This window comes from Cherax quadricarinatus, chromosome 11 (assembly GCF_038502225.1).
Source record: "Cherax quadricarinatus isolate ZL_2023a chromosome 11, ASM3850222v1, whole genome shotgun sequence".
NCBI lineage: Eukaryota > Metazoa > Arthropoda > Malacostraca > Decapoda > Parastacidae > Cherax > Cherax quadricarinatus.
Window position 1 is genome coordinate 16749447 of NC_091302.1, and position 20232 is coordinate 16769678.

Consider the following 20232-nt stretch of genomic DNA (forward strand, 5'->3'; position numbering starts at 1 on the left):
AATAACCGGTTTCCCTGAATCCCTTCACTAAATATTACCCTGCTCACACTCCAACAGATCGTCAGTTTATATTATTATTATTATTATTATTATTATTATTATTATTATTATTATTATTATTATTATTATTATTATTATCATAACCAAGTGATAAACTCGTAAGGGTCATACAGCGCTGCAGGGCAGAGTGTGGTAATAGGTGTAATATACTTGATCAGAGATTAGCGAGGGTGTAGAGTATAACAGAGGTAGAGGTAGGAAGGGCGGTGAGGAGTGCTAAAGGAAGTGCATATAATCAAAGTCGGTATAATAAAACTGTTGCTAATTCCAACTACTCCGTTATGGAAAACTGGAGGAGATAATAACTAGAACAGAGTATACTACTGACTCCGGCCATACAATAGAGCGGAAAAATAATGTAAGGGACCTGGGAGTAGTAATGTCTGAGGATCTCACTTTCAAGGATCACAACAGTGCCACGATCGCACGTGCAAAGAAAATGATAGGATGGATAATGAGAACTTTCAAAACGAGAGATGCCAAGCCCATGATGATCCTTTTCAAATCACTTGTTCTCTCTAGGCTGGAATACTGCTGTACATTAACATCTCAATTCAAAGCAGGTGAAATCGCAGATCTAGAGAGTGTACAGAGATCCTTTACTGCACGTATAAGTTCTGTCAAGCACCTTAACTACTGGGAACGCTTGGAAGCACTTGACTTGTACTCGTTGGAACGCAGGAGGGAGAGATATATCATAATCTACACTTGGAAAATCTTGGAAGGAATTGTCCCAAATCTGCACACAGAAATCACTCCCTACGAAAGTAAAAGACTGGGCAGGCGATGCAAAATGCCCCCAATAAAAAGTAGGGGCGCCATTGGTACACTAAGAGAAAACACCATAAGTGTCCGGGGCCCAAAACTGTTCAACAGCCTCCCATCAAGCATTAGGGGAATTGCCAATAAACCCCTGGCTGCCTTCAAGAGAGAGCTGGACAGATACGTAAAGTCAGTGCCGGATCAGCCGGGCTGTGGCTCGTACGTTGGACTGCGTGCGGCCAGCAGTAACAGCCTAGTTGATCAGGCCCTGATCCATCGGGAGGCCTGGTCGTGGACCGGGCCGCGGGGGCGTTGATCCCCGGAATAACCTCCAGGTAACCTCCAGGTAACAAAATTTTAAAGAGGGAGTTTGTGCCAAAGTTGGGGCCGTCAGCGAGGAGGGAAGATAAATAAAGGGCATTAGAGCGGAGGTAAATTCTGCGTTCCCGCTGGCAGACAGGTTTATAACTGTAGAATTCGATGGGGGACACACCATCGCTTATCTAGAGTGGTGCTTTGCTGCTAACGACGAGCCTTTGATCCAAGGAATTAGGTCTTATATTCAATTAATTGGATCGAAAGTGATTACTTGAGACCCCATTTGCTGTAATGACCTCTGTATCTTATTCAGCGAGTATGACTACAGCGCCTCCCTAGCACTATAATAACGCTCGTAGTCGCTCCAGCTCACAAGGAGCAACTTGTTCTCCTACGCACTGATGATTCCTGTTCGATCTAAGCCTGTACAAAGAATATAATTCTTCACTACATATCAGAATTACCTCTACCACAATTTCCCCACTTCCTTCTTTCTTCCTCTTTGTCCTGTCCCTGTCCCCCTCTCCTATATATACTGGCTCCCTCACCTTTGTGCGTTACTGTGACTTGTAAATGGTCCAAGTCGGCCCGAAACGTAGTCATAAGCTTCTCTCTGCTATGTGCGGATTATTTGTGTATGGTCAGGGTGATAAACAGTCATTATGGCTGAATGAAAAATTGAGACAAAGTTTCACTTCGAGATCATTTTTTTTTCTAGTTTATTATGAATATCACCGGATCAATGGAATAATACTGATGAGTGGTATATAATACTGACAAGTTCATCATAAAGACACATGTACAACACCTGGGTATTATTATTGATTGATGTCTCACCTGCACAGCAGGCATTATCAATCTAAGAGAGGCACGAGGGTGGGACTTTTATGATGCAGACAGTTGAAGCATTGGAGAGATGCAGCAGTTGAAGACGCGGTCTCGTGTGGGTGGGGGCCACTAGTGGAAGTAAATCAGCCCCATAATGTGGACCATATAAAGAGTACCAAGGAATCGTGAGGGGGCGGACCTAATTTAGGTTCTTTACCTGCCTCCTCGTCACCTGTGCTCTCTAATATAAATACTTCCCCTCACTATGTACTGTCTGCAGTCTTGAAGATAGGTTGGCCACCAAGCGAAACAGTACGTAGTAGGTTCGCCGGTTTTGTCCCAGCCCGGATCTTTTCCAGATGGTGAGCAAACAGTGTCTCATCAAAGGTTCCATTTTAGGTAAGGTTAGGGTAGGTTAAGTTAGATTAGCTTTTGAAAGTTAGGCTCGCTTAGCTTAGTTAATTACGCTAGGGTAGGTTATAAGTTAAGTTAGACCATTTAGCGGACGGAGGATGGAGCCTTCACTACTTCTTGCTCTAGATGGCCCACACGAGTTTAGTACTTCAATTTACTTTAACAATAAAAATAAAATATTTGAGGTCCCATCATGTCTGCCTCCAGTCCTGGTCTGGGACATGGCCGCGGGGTCGGTGATCACCTTCCCTCTACCTTCAATCGGCTCCAAATATCTTCCTGGGCGTATATTAACCACACATTTTTTCTCTCTGTTAGGTCCAACACGTGAGGTGTGGGCGGGGGTGGGCGGCTCTGCCAACCTACCGTGCAATATAACATCTCCTCTACCTGCTGATCCAGCTCTCCTCGTCCTCTGGTACAAGAACGGTATCCACAAGCCAATATACAGGTTAGTGGTACAGCATCGCATCTCTCCAGCCCAGAGGTTACTTTCAGTCTGATTCATAGAGTGCAACAAGAAAAGTAAGTTTAGTAGAGGATCGTTAGCTCAATATTTCTATTGTAGCCAGAGTTATTTCTTAACAATCGCCATGTTTAGTATTCACCAGATTTCAGTATTAATTTCAAACAATTCTTTAAGTTCAGTGAATAAAGACTTTTTTAGGAAAATGGAAATCAAAAGAGATATATAACGTGTTAAGAAAATTATTAGCATTTACATTGCAGATCAAGATTAATATTATTATTGCTATAAAGCGTTCCATAGTTTTGCATAGTGTCCATCCGAAATTATGGCTGAGTTCCATACAGCTCCCATTTGAAATAGGTATCATTAACTCTCTACAAAATATATGACTATATATTCTGAAGCCACCTCATATTTAAATACCTTAAAGAGCAGCATGAAACAAAAAGAGGCCCAGGCAAGAGGTATACTTCCAACAGTATAGTTTATGTCTAACATTACGGTGAATATCAAACATTTGGATGTATTTCTAACATTAGGGTGTACACAACTGGTGTCTCAGAGGATAGAGTGCAATGCACTTTGAGGCTCGAAAACTTCAACAAGAGAAAAAGTAAGAAGTGCACATAATTCTGTCGTGAAAATGGTAAACAAATCTGGTAGGCGTTTTTGTATTTACACTATCTGGAAAATTGCTACGTATCCAAGACACCGCAGGAGTATGAGAAAATACTTTTCATAGCAGCATCAGGGAAAACATCGCGAAGACGAGGAAGAGCAAGTCCAAAGTAAGGATGGAGAATCTGGAGAGGAAAACGAGGGACGTACGGGAACCTTCGGTACCTCTCAAGGGTGAATAGAAAAGGGTGGTAGATTAAAAAAAATTACTAGACTGAGAGCAAAGGTTAAGAGATGCATCAAAAAGGATGACAATTGAAAGTGTCAACATTACTAACGCCTATAGTTCCTAGGGTTATGAAGGTCATAAAAAAATTCAAATAGCAGAGACAGACAGCATTCTCACAGTTGAAATTAAGGAGTATTAAATTATACATAAAAGTTTTCGACTGAGGATGAGCGGCGGCACCAAGACAGTCCTTAATGAAGAACAACAAGCTGCTTGGAGAGCACATAAACTCACCCGAGCCCAGGAATCAAATTTAAATAGAATCATATGACATTGGTAAAATCTTTAGTAAATTCAGTCTCCTAAGACGTGCAATTACCATGACATTCTTTAATCAGAAATGAAGGACAAGAAATTTAACAATTTGGCAGGACGGAATAGAGAAACCACAGGCAGAGATTACGAAGCTATGTGATGGAAGCCATCGAGACGCATAGTCAGTTGCCTTCTGTAAGGAGGTGGACCCTTGCTGGATATTTTTATAAACGGCGAAACCCTACACATACAAGCAGGATCAAATTTCCTGAGATAGTACTGGAGCTAGATCGTTATTAGCTATTAAAAACAGGGCTGTGCGTGAACAAAGTCTGAAGAAAAGTCATTATCGATGCGGATTCTAAATTGTCGATATGTTATGAAGGCTGCAAGAAAAAGTGGTAGCTGGACTCTTAGGCCACAAGAATGAACCTGACGTAAGATATAATAATGGCATATCATACCGTATGCTTTTCAAATTAAAAAAAAAAAGACATCCATTGCAATTCAACCTTTAAAATATACCTATCGAACCAAATTAAAGGACGGGACCCACTAGTAGAAGCAAGATCGTAAGGATTAATTAAAGACCACTGCAGCAAGCCTAGTGGCCCAAGCTAAGCAGGTCCCTCTCAAACCCAGTCCTTCTCACTCATAACTTTTGGTTAAGCAATGAAGTTGAAGATGTCCTCTGTCCTTGTATTGCTGTGTTAGACAGGTGTATGAAAATGGTTTAAATACCAAAAAGTTTATGATTAAGACATGTGCAACAGTTGAGAATCTTTATTCTTTAATGATTTCGCCTACACACTGCAGAGTTGACTAAATATAAAGATAGCAAAGGCAGTAGTTGATGGACTAATCAAACAGGTTGACCGATTAAAGCAAAATAAGTCCCCAGGCCCTGATGAACTTTTTCAACTGCTCTCAAAGAATACACAATGAGACTTCACGAACCATTAACTAAACTTTTTAATATATCTCTTCAAACAGGTGTAGTACACATGTGGAAGATGGCTAATGTAATTTGTCAGGGATTGAAACAAACTTCCCGTTTGCACAATTAATTTAAAGGAAAAAACAGAATAATAGATCAATAACAAAAAGGCTAATTATAAGATGTCTCTAAAACAACTTTAATAAGTAAAATAAATATTTTTATTATATTTAGGATGGTACTTTTTCTTGAGCCTGATGGGCCAATATAGTTAAGTAATATAGCGGTGTGGTAGTGAGGCGGTGGTGAACCAGGTGTGGAGACGGTGGAAGTTGTCTCAGGAAAGAAGCGTAGGCACGTGCTGACACTGACTTAATAGGGTCACTTGTTGATGTTCACTGATGTTGGTGCTCAGGTGTAAATGAGTTGAAGAGATGGTCACAACTCAGCCGGAACGTAAATTCTTTACGTAGATTCTTCCCAACACAGTAATGTTTGCTCCGGTCACAGCAACTACTGTGTGACGGAGTGATAGTATAAAGCAATGAAATATCCGCACATGCAACTTTGGCGGTGTCAATGCTAACCAGGGAATTGGGGCAGGCCGTAGGAATAATACAAAATAAAATATTAAACTATGTACAGGAGAGGTGACAACAGTGTCTGAGGGCCACAACAAAAGCAGAATATTGCATCACCCGAAGTATGGGCATTACAATCACCAGTTAACAACCCAAAAATGTAGTGTTACCAGAGCAGGTGGAAGTCCGTATTGAAGTGTCTCCCACCTGACGCCCAACATACCAAGTAAGCTTGCTAGATGGTCTTGCAGGCGATGACCTTCCCCCCAACTCTACTGAATTACCAGTCCCAATAAGCCTGATCTCAGTTGTAGGTAAATTACTAGAGTCAGTTATAACTGATACAAGAAGCCATCTTGACAAGCATAATTTGATTTATACTCAGCATGGATTCACGAGGGGCCGCTCCTGACTAATTTACTGACTTTCTTCAGTAAACATTTAAGACAGTTGATCAAGATATAGAATACGATTTTATTTGTTAGGTAAAAGGCCTCATTATTTATTTAGATTTTAACAAAGCTTTTGATAGAGTACCACACAAAAGACTGTTAATGAAAGGGGCAGCCCATGGTATTAAGGAAAAAGTCCTGTCATGGATCGAAGGGTGGCTGACCAATAGGAAACAAAGTCTTCATAAATGGAGTGAAATCTGAGTGGGGATCAGTCACCAGTGGCATTCCACAAGAATTTGTTTTAGGCCTATTGCTGATAAGTAAGGCTCATGTGTAAGAGTTAGACGTCTTTATTCCGAAACGTTTCGCCTACACAGTAGGCTTCTTCACCTTAATACAGAGGAGACAGTAGAAGCAGTAGAGAAGTGGAGACGATGTAATCAGTCCATCACCATCGAGGACGTAGTTTGTGGTCAGTCCCTCAGCAAGGAGAAGAATTCTGCTCCATAGTCTGGAACAATGTGAAGCTGAAGCTACAGAATGGAGACTTATATACCATGAAGGTGAGGCATAGAAAATCTTGACAGAAGAGGCGGGGCTTCTGCTATGTCCGCTGTATTCGGCTGAAGAAGCCTACTGTGCAGGCGAAGCCTTTCGGAAACTTGGGGTCTTGATACAGAGAATTCATCAACACTTGTCTAACCTATAGACATGACCTACTTATGCTAGTAGATTTTTCCACTGGTGATTCGGCCAACTCCTGCTTCAACTCACATGACTGTAGTATATAAACCATTTCTCCGAATATATGCTATATATTTCTCAAGATTGATGCACTGAACATTTCGACTCCAAGCTGAGGGTCTCATTACTTCAAACTTCTTATCTTCCACCGTTCTTCTCTACCTGAAACCAGGTATTGAAGGCTGTTTGAAACTAACGAGTAAAACGGAGAAAGGTATGAAGAACAGATTATTTACTGCAAATCTAAACAAACACAAACTGCAGTATAGCGGAGCGGAGTTTATTCAGTCATGTACACAAAACATCAGTGCACACTAGAAGTACCTTCCATTACTGGAAGAATCAGGTTAAGGATGGCCAAACTGTGAAATTTGTAGCAAGAGATAGGAGAGTCATGTATCTGGCGAAGTTTGTTTTCTTGGACACAAATGCATACAGGAGAAAATTGAGAAATCAGCACCTGGACGTTTTTCCTATTTAATGTTGTGTCCTCTTACATTCCACTGTAAAATAGACATTTAAAAAAAAAACGTTATGTAAATGAGTGATAGATGAAGTCAAGCTGTTGTGGCAGCGAGTATGATGTCACTAAATTCTGCGTTGGGTCGATTGTAAAATAATGTTAGTAGGCTGCGAGAAAGCAGAAGTAGAAGAGTTTGAAGTAGGTATAGTCGACATTTTTTACATTTAGCTTATAGATGTGACATTTAATGCAATATATACTGGCAAAACTAAACGCCAACTGAAGCTCCTCATCTCTGAACACTTGTTCCGATCTATTGAACAAATAAGCAACTGAGTAAACCCCGATTTAGTGTTATACACCAACACTGTGAAGCCACAGACCACACAACAGACATGAAATTGTTCACTGTGTTGTCCAATCGATCCAATTCCATTGAGGTGGCAACAGTCGAGTCTCTCCACACCGAGACAAGTCTTCCTTGTGTAATAATGAATGGTCAGAAGAGTTACTGTTTCTAGTTATATTTTACAATATGTTTTGCCTGTATTCTTTTATCTTTTTTTGTGTTAATTTGATTTTCAGCAGATGTTTAGATATTATTCTTATGGTTGATTTTCTTTGATTTTGTACAGTGCCTGATGAAGGAATGAGTTAACTGTGAAACTAGTCGTGAATAAATGATGTTTAGAGTAGCAGTGCTTGTTTCCATCATCATAAAGACTCCGTTTTCAAAGGAACTCTTTAATTGTTTATATATATATTTTTTCAACGAATCGGCCGTATCTCACAGAGGCAGTGACCTAAAAAAAGGCGATAAAAATTATTTTTAAATTTAGTAATTTATACAAGAGAAGGGGTTACTAGCCGCTTACTCCTGGCATTTTAGTCGCTTCTTACAGTACGCATGGCTTACGGAGTAAGAATTTTTTTCACTTTCCCATGGAGATAAGAGGAAATAAAGAAGAACAAGAACTTTTAAGAAAATAGAAGAAAACCCTCGATGGGAGTGTAAATATATATTCATGTACATGGAAGTGTAATGTGACTTAAGAGTAAGTAGATGTAGCAAGATATACCTGTTATCCAGCGTGTATATGAAACACAAAAAAGACACCAGCAATCCTACCATCATGTAAAACAATTACAGGTTTCTGTTTCACACTCAGCAGGACGGTAGTACCTCCCTGGGCGGTTGCTGTCTATCAACATAATACCCAGAATATATATATATATATATATATATATATATATATATATATATATATATATATATATATATATATATATATATATATTTATCACACTGGCCGATTCCCACCAAGGCAGGGTGGCCCGAAAAAGAAAATCTTTCACCATCATTCACTCCATCACTGTCTTGCCAGAAGGGTGCTTTACACTACAGTTTTTAAACTGCAACATTAACATCCCTCCTTCAGAGTGCAGGCACTGTACTTCCCATCTCCAGGACTCATGTCCGGCCTGCCGGTTTCCCTGAACCCCTTCATAAATGTTACTTTGCTCACACTCCAACAGCACGTCAAGTAATAAAAACCATTTGTCTCCATTCACTCCTATCAAACACGCTCACGCATGCCTGCTGGAAGGCCAAGCCCCTCGCACAAAAAACCTCCTTTACCCCCTCCCTCCAACCTTTCCTAGGACGACCCCTACCCCGCCTTCCTTCCACTACAGACTGATACACTCTTGAAGTCACTCTGTTTCGCTCCATTCTCTCTACATGTCCGAACCACCTCAACAACCCTTCCTCTGCCCTCTGGACAACAGTTTTGGTAATCCCGCACCTCCTCCTAACTTCCAAACTACGAATTCTCTGCATTATATTCACACCACACATTGCCCTCAGACATGACGTCTCCACTGCCTCCAGCCTTCTACTCGCTGCAATATTCATCACCCATGCTTCACACCCATATAAGAGCGTTGGCAAAACTATACTCTCATACATTCCCCTCTTTGCCTCCAAGGACAAAGTTCTTTGTCTCCACAGACTCCTAAGTGCACCACTCACCCTTTTCCCCTCATCAATTCTATGATTCACCTCATCTTTCATAGACCCATCCGCTGACACGTCCACTCCCAAATATCTGAATACATTCACCTCCTCCATACTCTCTCCCTCCAATCTGATATCCAATCTTTCACCACATAATCTTTTTGTTATCCTCATAACCTTACTCTTTCCTGTATTCACTTTTAATTTTCTTCTTTTGCACACCTTACCAAATTCATCCACCAATCTCTGCAACTTCTCTTCAGAATCTCCCAAGAGCACAGTGTCATCAGCAAAGAGCAGCTGTGACAACTCCCACTTTATGTGTGATTCTTTATCTTTTAACTCCATGCCTCTTGCCAAGACCCTCGCATATACTTCTCTTACAACCCCATCTATAAATATATTAAACAACCACGGTGACATCACACATCCTTGTCTAAGGCCTACTTTTACTGGGAAATAATTTCCCTCTTTCCTACATAATCTAACTCGAGCCTCACTATCCTCGTAAAAACTCTTCACTTCTTTCAGTAACCTACGTCCTACACCATACACCTGCAACATCTGCCACATTGCTTCCCTATCCACCCTGTCATACGCCTTTTCCAAATCCATAAATGCCACAAAGACCTCTTTAGCCTTATCTAAATACTGTTCACTTATATGTTTAACTGTAAATACCTGGTCCACACACCCCCTACCTTTCCTAAAGCCTCCTTGTTCATCTGCTATCCTATTCTCCGTCTTACTCTTAATTCTTTCAATAATAACTCTACCATACACTTTACCAGGTATACTCAACAGACTTATCCCCCTATAATTTTTGCACTCTCTTTTGTCCCCTTTGCCTTTATACAAAGGAACTATGCATGCTCTCTGCCAATCCCTAGGTACCTTACCCTCTTCCATACATTTATTAAATAATTGCACCAACCACTCCAAAACTATATCCCCACCTGCTTTTAACATTTCTATCTTTATCCCATCAATCCCGGCTGCCTTACCCTCTCTCATTTTACCTTCGTATATTTTCTGGGTATTATGTTTACCGTGATCTTATTGCATATATATATATATATATATATATATATATATATATATATATATATATATATATATATATATATATATATATATATATATATATATATATATATATATATATATATATATATATATATATATATATATATATATATATATATATATATATATATATATATGCGTATCGTAAGAGGCTACTAAAATGCCAGGAGCAAAGGGCTAGTAACCCTCTCTCCTGTATACATTACTAAAGATAAAAAGAGAACTTCTGTTTGTTTTTCTTTTTTGCGCACCTTGCTTCGGTGGCATACGGCCGGTTTATTGAAAGATGAAGAATATATGTATGTATATCTTGCCGAATAAGTAAAACTGGTCAATTAGCAAGAACTCATTTAAAATTAAGCCCTTTCTAAAATTTTCTCTTGTACGTTTAAAGATATGTTTTTGAATTTATGTTAATGTAAAAATTAATAATTTTGTACCAAAAGAACCTTAGAAAACTTACCTAACCTTATTATAACAAGCTCAATTTAATTTACCCTAATCCAACTAAATATATTTTAGATAAATTTACAGTAATTTAAAAATAAACAAACACAATGAATTATACTTTTTTTCTGTAGGTTCAAAATGTTTTCTTGCGGAATTGTTGCATTCACAAATTTTCGCTTGCTTTATTCGGCAAGAAGAGCGTTGCTGTTTAATCCAAAATCGCAGATTTTACCTATTCGGCACGACATATATATATATATATATATATATATATATATATATATATATATATATATATATATATATATATATATATATATATATATATATATATATATATATATATATTAATGAAATCACGAAGCAGGCGACTTTGAATCATTAACAGAAATGCAGCTGGCCTGGATTCGATCCTGCGTTCCCATGCCCAGCCCTGTGACAACAGGATGTAGTACACAATACACATTTTTCCCAGAAAATGGTAATGGTTGTGTGTATCTGATTTCAAATCCATAATCTAATGAACGTTATTTCTGGCAAATTGGAAAAAGCCTTGACTTACGACAACAGCAGCGTTAGAATTGGGCACAAAATTAATGCTCTGTTGGTTTAAAAGCATCTAATGTTAGTTTATAATGAACGTTTGTTTAAGCAAATACAATAATTTCTTATTCTCCTACAAATACAGTTTCGACGTGAGGAGAGGTCCAGCGTTCCACTGGAAGAATCCCAGTCACTTGGGTCAGCGAGCCACCTTCCATCCCACTACAGCAAGTCTTACTCTTCAGAGGGTAGAGGCAGAGGACCAGGGAACCTATCGTTGTAGGGTAGACTTCCGCGTCAACCCTACTCTCACCTTCACCACCAACCTCAGTGTTATTGGTGAGTGTTCATCCATCTCCTTCACTACTTCCCTTCACTTTCACTACCCCGCAAATCCCCACCATTCTCATTGTTTACCGCAGTGTTACTGGTAAACTTTTAACCCCCATCATGCCCTTGTTAAAAAAAATGATGAAAAAATATGTTTGAAAAAAAAATATGAAAAACAAAAGAATATTTTTGTGGAAATATGTATTTCATGAGCGTAAGATTAAAACGATATTTAAGGTAAATATAGAAGTGTCAGTTTAAGGAAACGAGCCACAGATTAATATAACCCACAATTTGGACTGGAAACGTTATCTAAAGTTTCATAATTTAGGGTTGGTTGTGCATAGTTCCAGCCATGGTACAGAACATAATTTTCTTTTTTTTACGAAACTAGCCTATTATAAACAGATTTTAGCTTCCATTTTGTTACTATAAAACTTCTTTTAGTATTATTAGCTTCGTATATAAATTCTTTTTATCTCTGTCTCTTACTTCAACCGACTTCCCATGGGAGATGCATGACAAGCATCTCGTCTCTTTTCTATGATATAGGAAAGTATTGGTTTGGAAATAGAGTAGTCAATGAGTGGAACAGTCTGTCTAGTAGGGTATTGAAGCTAAAACCTTGTGTAGCTTCAAATCAGGCTAGATAAATACATTGGTTTAGAAAGACACGTAAGCAAACACTAGGACATATTGATCAGTGATCAAGGTCCAAGAACCGAAACGGTTCTTAGACCTATCTATTAGCAAGGTTTGTACCAGATAAATAAATAAGAGGGAATGGATTTAAGCGGAACTTGCACATGAATTATATTCACTGGGAAGCATTGAAAATGGGTTGGGCAAATATTTTTGTTACAAGGGTTTGGTCTGAGGAAGACCTGGCTAGTATGGGCCAGTAACCCTGCTGAAGTGTTCCTCCTTTGTTATGTTCTTTGCGAACGAGTGTACACCCAGGGTGTCGGCTCCAAGGACTCCCCCCGAAGGCCTAAATCACTAGGCCCAGTTGAATAGACCTGGTTGGTAGGTGGTCACAGCCCTTCCTGCCATTATAGAAGACTCGGCATTATTCAGATCCCGATAAAGACTGGTGCTACCAGGCTACCCACCCGGTGCCACCATGCTACCCACCCGGTGCCACCATGCTACCCACCCGGTGCTACCGTGCTACCCACCCGGTGTTACCAAGTTACCCACCCAGTGCTGCCAAGCTATGCACTCGGTGCTTCCAAGCTACCCAGCCGGTGCTACCAAGCTACCCACCCGGTGCTGTCAAGCTACCCACCTGGTTCTACCAAGCTTCCCACTCGGTGCTACCAAGCTACCCACTCGGTGCTACCAAGCTACCCACCCGGTGCTACCAAGCTACCCACCCGGTGCTACCAAGCTGCCCAGCCGGTGCTACCAAGCTACCCAGCCGGTGCAACCAAGCTACGCACCTGGTGCTACCATGCTACCCACCCGGTGCTACCAAGCTACCCAGCCGGTGCTACCAAGCTACCCAGCCGGTGCAACCAAGCTACGCACCTGGTGCTACCAAGCTACGCACTCTGTGCTACCAAGCTACCCAACCGGTGCAACCAAGCTATGCACTCGGTGCTACCAAGCTACCCAGCCGGTGCTACCAAGCTACCCAGCCGGTGCAACCAAGCTACGCACCTGGTGCAACCAAGCTACGCACCTGGTGCAACCAAGCTACGCACCTGGTGCTACCAAGCTACGCACTCGGTGCTACCAAGCTACCCAACCGGTGCAACCAAGCTACGCACTCGGTGCTACCAAGCTACCCAGCCGGTGCTACCAAGCTACCCAGCCGGTGCAACCAAGCTACGCACCTGGTGCAACCAAGCTACGCACCTGGTGCAACCAAGCTACGCACCTGGTGCTACCAAGCTACGCACCTGGTGCAACCAAGCTACGCACCTGGTGCAACCAAGCTACGCACCTGGTGCAACCAAGCTACGCACCTGGTGCAACCAAGCTACGCACCTGGTGCAACCAAGCTACGCACTCGGTGCTACCAAGCTACGCACCTGGTGCTACCAAGCTACGCACCTGGTGCAACCAAGCTACGCACCTGGTGCTACCAAGCTACGCACCTGGTGCAACCAAGCTACGCACCTGGTGCAACCAAGCTACGCACCTGGCGCAACCAAGCTACGCACCTGGTGCTACCAAGCTACGCACCTGGTGCAACCAAGCTACGCACCTGGTGCAACCAAGCTACGCACCTGGTGCAACCAAGCTACGCACCTGGTGCTACCAAGCTACGCACCTGGTGCTACCAAGCTACGCACCTGATGCTACCAAGCTACGCACCTGGTGCTACCAAGCTACCCACCCGGTGCTACCAAGCTACCCACCCGGTGCTACCAAGCTACCCACCCGGTGCTACCATGCTAACCCGGTGCTACCAAGCTACCCACTCGGTGCTACCAAGCTACCCACCCGGTGCTACCAAGCTACCCACCCGGTGCTACCAAGCTACCCACCCGGTGCTACCAAGCTACCCACCCGGTGCTACCAAGCTACCCACCCGGTGCTACCAAGCTACCCACCCGGTGCTACCAAGCTACCCACCCGGTGCTACCGAGCTACCCACCCGGCGCATCTCTTAAACTCAGCTACAAAGACTAAAATTGTCACGAGTGCTCTAGGTGGTTTAATAAACCTAACAAGATTTATAATAATAATAAAAATAATAATAATAATAATAATAATAATAATAATAATAATAATAATTATAATAAATTGTAATAGTAGTAAAAATAATAATAATAACACTAATTATAATAACATTAAGTCGATACAGTAATAAGTAATTATTTAATCAATATGACACCAAGAAATTATTTTCCTGCATACTCAGACAGCAGCAAAAAAATGATATAATATATTTGCTTCTCTCAAGTTGGCAATATGGAGCAACCTGACTCTCAGCCTTGGGGGAGAGGGGACGGGAGGCTTTAAAATTCAAAATATGCCAAGTAAAAACAAAAAAATCTTTTTTTTTTTTTAAAAAATAGATGATTTTCAGCATGACTGTGAATTTTTTATATCTTGCTTTCACGGTCACTGGTCAATGTAAGTGAGTGGAAATTAGCCGTTAGCTGAGAAAATAAAAAGTATTTGCCTCTAGCGATAGGGGGTAAATTTAGCTCCATTAATCTCGCCTTTTTTTCTTCCCCGTGGTAATGCCACTGGGTTCATGTGATATATACACGAAGAGGTGTACGTCTCTCGCTGTTCAAACTCTGTGAGCTTATTAAATCCCTATTTATGAGAGTAAGACATTCTTGACTAGTGGAGAACAGATGACATGCAGCCTTAATTGACGATCCTTTGAGTATTCGATAGACTTTAAGCCCAGTTACCAACAACCTTAGATTAAATCACAGAACGGATGGGGTTTGAAATCATGACTGGCTAGTCCCAAAACTCGCAGCTAGCCATGGGTTCGATCCCTACACGTTTTGTGATCTGTTTGAAACTGTGTTATTATGATTTCATGAGTCAACCTCGGGATAGTTGCTAGATTTGAAACCTATCGACGGAACTAGGGCCATTAAGGTTATTTTTCACCTCAACACCACTGCTTAAGAAGTTTTTAATCCCTAACATCATAACCCATCGTCTTCATGACAGCTAGAATGTCTCTATTGCAATGGCAATCAAATGAGTGACTCCTAAATATTGATTCTCTGATGGCGATATTTCTGGTGCGCACGATGGGTTTGCGTGTTCTTTTCATCTCTTAAAACGTTTTATCGTCTATGACTCTATAGCTTACATTTCATTTATTGGCCACGTGGTGTGTTACATATTTTATTGCAGAGGATAGTGTAACCTAAATAAATCTAACCAAACCTAATATTGCCTAGTCTAATATAAATTACGTAAATTCTGAATTTTGCTGCAAACTGTGTGTGAGTAACCCACAGAATTTTACAAAGATGGGTTGAGTATTAATTTAATGTATACACTGTTGCTATCAGTGAATACACGTCATGTGACACTGGTTGGTGCACTGAGTTTATTTTAATTTATATTTTAGACATTAAAATATTCTTACCTAGTGGCAAACATTTAATATGTTGCCATAAAGACCCCTGGAGAAGATAAACTACATTAAGGATCTTTATGGCAACATATTAAATGTTCACCACCAGGCAAGAATATTTTAATCCCTAAAATATGAATTTAAATAAACTCTAAGTGCATGAATACTGAGAGGTACTATACATTCCTCTCGGTGTATATACCCATGACACTGAAAGATATGCACCTGTTAATGTGAATTGCCTTGTCCTTCCTTGAAAATTTGGACAAAGCATTGTATGTCACAACATATTTGTGCTTTGAGAACCTTCACTGCCCGTACAAATTCAGTCGCAGACCTAAATTATAGGGAACGCCTGACGTCCCTTCAGCTGTACTCTCTGGAGCATAAACGACAACGATACATCATAATTTACACTTAGAAAAGTCTGAAAATAAAAGTTAATCTCTATGAGAACAAAAGACGAAAAGGTGAAAAACACCTCCTTTGAAAAACAAGCGTACAATAAGTGCACTAAGGAATAACTAAGTGTATAGGAACCAAGAATTTTCAACATTTCCCCTTCATAAGCAACAAGAACTGGAAGCACACTCACTGATGTCTTCAAGATGGAACTTCATACACTGGACTGTGTGCGGATAGCATCGATAGCCTGGTCGGTCAAGTAAGCAACCAGAAGACCTAGTCTGTGACCGAGCCGCGGGGGGACATAACTGGAGGTTACCTGGAGGTTATTCCGGGGATCAACACCCCCGCGGCCCGGTCCATGACCGGGCCTCCCGATGGATCAGGGCCTGATCAACTAGGCTGTTACTGCTGGCCGCACGCAGTCCAACGTACGAGCCACAGCCCGGCTGATCCGGCACTGACTTTAGGTATCTGTCCAGCTCTCTCTTGAAGGCAGCCAGGGGTTTATTGGCAATTCCCCTAATGCTTGATGGGAGGCTGTTGAACAGTTTTGGGCCCTGGACACTTATGGTGTTTTCTCTTAGTGTACCAATGGCGCCCCTACTTTTTATTGGGGGCATTTTGCATCGCCTGCCCAGTCTTTTACTTTCGTAGGGAGTAATTTCTGTGTGCAGATTTGGGACCATTCCTTCCAAGATTTTCCAAGTGTAGATTATGATATATCTCTCCCTCCTGCGTTCCAACGAGTACAAGTCAAGTGCTTCCAAGCGTTCCCAGTAGTTAAGGTGCTTGACAGAACTTATACGTGCAGTAAAGGATCTCTGTACACTCTCTAGATCTGCGATTTCACCTGCTTTGAATGGAGATGTTAATGTACAGCAGTATTCCAGCCTAGAGAGAACAAGTGATTTGAAAAGGATCATCATGGGCTTGGCATCTCTCGTTTTGAAAGTTCTCATTATCCATCCTATCATTTTCTTTGCACGTGCGATCGTGGCACTGTTGTGATCCTTGAAAGTGAGATCCTCAGACATTACTACTCCCAGGTCCCTTACATTATTTTTCCGCTCTATTGTATGGCCGGAGTCAGTAGTATACTCTGTTCTAGTTATTATCTCCTCCAGTTTTCCATAACGGAGTAGTTGGAATTTGTCCTCATTGAACATCATATTATTTACCGTTGCCAACTGGAAAACTTTGTTTATATCTTCTTGGAGGTTAACCGCATCCTCAGCAGATGACAGCCTCATGCAGATCCTAGTATCATCCGCAAAGGATGATACGGTGCTGTGGTGTATATCTCTGTTTATGTCTGATATGAGGATAAGGAATAAGATGGGGGCGAGTACTGTGCCTTGTGGAACAGAGCTCTTCACTATGGCAGCCTCCGATTTAACTCTGTTGACCACTACTCTTTGTGTTCGATTTGTTAGGAAGTTGAAGATCCATCTCCCCACTTTCCCAGTTATTTCTTTAGCACGTATTTTATGGTCTATTACGCCATGATCGCATTTGTCAAATGCTTTTGCAAAGTCTGTGTATATTACATCTGCATTCTGATTTTCTTCCAGTGCATCCAAGGCCATGTCATAGTGATCCAGTAGTTGTGAGAGGCAGGAGCGACCTGCCCTGAACCCATGTTGCCCTGGATTGTGCAGATTTTGGGAATCCAGGTGATTTGCAATCCTGCTTCTTAGCACTCTTTCAAAGATTTTTATGATGTGGGACGTCAGAGCTATTGGTCTATAGTTCTTAGCTAATGCTTTGCTGCCACCTTTATGGAGTGGGGCTATATCCGTTGTTTTAAGTGACTGTGGAATTTCACCCATGTCCAAGCTCCTCCTCCATAGTGTACTTAGGGCACGCGAGAGGGGTTTCTTGCAGTTCTTAATGAAAACAGAGTTCCACGAGTCTGGGCCCGGGGCTGAGTCATAGGCATGTTGTCAATGGCTTTTTCGAAATCTATCGGAGTTAGGGTAATGTCGGAAATCTGGCATACATTTATGGAGTTTTGTGGCTCATTCATGAAGAAATCATTTGGGTCGTCGATCCTCAGACCGATTAGTGGTTCACTAAACACAGAGTCGTACTGGGATTTCAATATTTCACTCATTTCCTTGTTGTCATCTGTGTAAGTCCCATCCTGTCTGAGTAAGGGCCCGATACTAGATGTGGTATTTGCCTTGTTTTTGGCATATGAAAAGAAATATTTTGAATTTCTTTCAATTTCACTAATAGCTTTAAGCTCCTCCTGCCTCTCCTGGTTCCTGTAAGAGTCATTTAGCTTAAGTTCGATAGTTTCTACTTCCCTGGTCAGCGCCTCCTTTCGTGTATCAGATATTCTAGCACTCCTGAGGAGCTCAGTGACTCTTCGTCGTCTTCTGTAGAGGGAGCCTCTTTTTCTCTCCAGTTTACTCCTGCTCTTCTTCTTTCTTAGGGGAATATGCCTAGAACATGCTTCGGCTACCAGGAAGTTGATCCTTTCAAGGCACTGGTTTGGATTCATGTCATTTAAGACATCTTCCCAACATGTTTTGTTTAGGACATGGTTTACCTGGTCCCAGTTGATGTTCTTGTTGTTGAAATTGTATTTTGTGAAGACACCTTCACAGGTACATGCATTCTGCTGTTCAGGACCCCTATGCATGTACGTCTGGACTTCGATTAGATTGTGATCGGAATTAGTTGTTTTTGATATTCTTATGTCTCTTATCAGGTCCTCATTATTTGTGAAGATAAGGTCAAGTGTGTTTTCTAGTCTTGTTGGCTCCACTATCTGCTGGCTTAAGGTTTGTTTTTCGCAGAGACTTAGTAGCTCATGTGTGTGTGACCTTTCATTTGCGCTACCTCCGGGGATTGTTTCAGCTATAACATTATTTGCTACATTCTTCCATTTTGTATGCCTTAGGTTGAAATCACCAAGCAGTAAGATGTTTGGGGATGGAGCTGGAAGGTTTTCCAAACAGTAATCGATTTTCAGTAGCTGTTCCTTGAACTGTTGTGAGGTTGCATCTGGTGGCTTGTATACAACCACAATGACTAGGTTTTGCTTCTCGATCTTTATTGATAGAACTTCAACTACCTCATTTGTGGTGTTCAGCAACTCCGTGTAGATAAGGGACTCTTTGACATACAGGCCAACCCCCCCTTGTTGCCTGTTTTTTCTGTTGCATCTAAAAAGTTTGTAACCACTTATCCATATTTCACTGTCAAAGTGATCTTTTGTGTGAGTCTCTGTGAAGGCTGCAAACATTGCATTAGACTCCACTAGAAGTCCACTTATAAAAGGTATTTTGTTGTTGGTGAATGGCTTAAGGCCCTGTATATTAGCAAATATGAACGAGGTTGTATTCTGTGTTTGTTGGGGGGATTTTGTTATTGGCATCAGTAGTTGTAATTCTGGAGGGCCATGGGTGTCCACTGGCTGCGCCTCCAGTCCAACAAGGCTCCAAGGTGGTGGACTATTTTTGTTATTTCCTTCCATTTTCTTTTTTCGTTTCCTGCCACTAAAAAATCACCTGGAATTGGGTTGTCGTTATTGTTTGTCTTGTGGGGTCTGTGCCTCCTGGTCCCTTTTAGATGGTATGCAGGGCACTCGATGTTGTAACACTGCTTCTGGAGGACCGAGGAGTGGCACATTTTTGGGTGAAAGAAAGTACAGGAAGAAGAACGACACACTCCTTTAGACAGGAGGTCGCTACATTTTTTGGGATGGTCAAAGTTGCATGTCCCATTTTTTTCCCCTGTTATTCCATGCTTACATATGCCCCAAGCATAATATTTGCACAAATTCACCTTTGGTTGAGAATTGTTGGGAGGTGTGTTGTCAATTTCTGCAGGTTCTGGGACTGCACTATAATCCTCAGTATCCAAGCCAGGGCCACCCCGTCCTGGATTCCATCTACTTTCCCCAGTAGAGGAAGAAGGAGGAGATTCCTCTCCAACATCTGTACTGTGGGCCACGGTCTTGTGCAATGATGGTTGTATATTTACTGTTTTTGTGGTGGTTTGGGTAGTGTCCCTAGGAGAGTCTGGGCTGGCAGTAAGGCTGGGGGCTGGGTCTGGGTCTGGGTCAGCACTGGGGCTGGGGGGTGGGGGGGTCTGGGTCAGCGGCTGGGCCTCAGCACTGTGGGTATTAGTGCTATGACTGGGGGAGCCTGGGGCACCAGCACTGTGGGTATTGGTGCTATGCCTGGGGGAGC

At 41.6% G+C, this 20232-nt stretch overlaps 1 protein-coding gene across 1 annotated transcript in view; it reads left to right on the plus strand.

The window, feature by feature from the left end:
* The first annotated feature begins 2603 nt into the window (after positions 1–2603).
* Positions 2604–20232, plus strand: part of LOC128687704 (protein turtle homolog B) — a 188139-nt gene continuing 170510 nt past the window's right edge. The window contains exons 1-2 of the mRNA XM_053775306.2: positions 2604–2833; positions 11375–11568. Coding sequence (XP_053631281.2) covers positions 2604–2833; positions 11375–11568 — 424 coding nt within the window. The remainder of the gene's footprint in view (positions 2834–11374; positions 11569–20232) is intronic.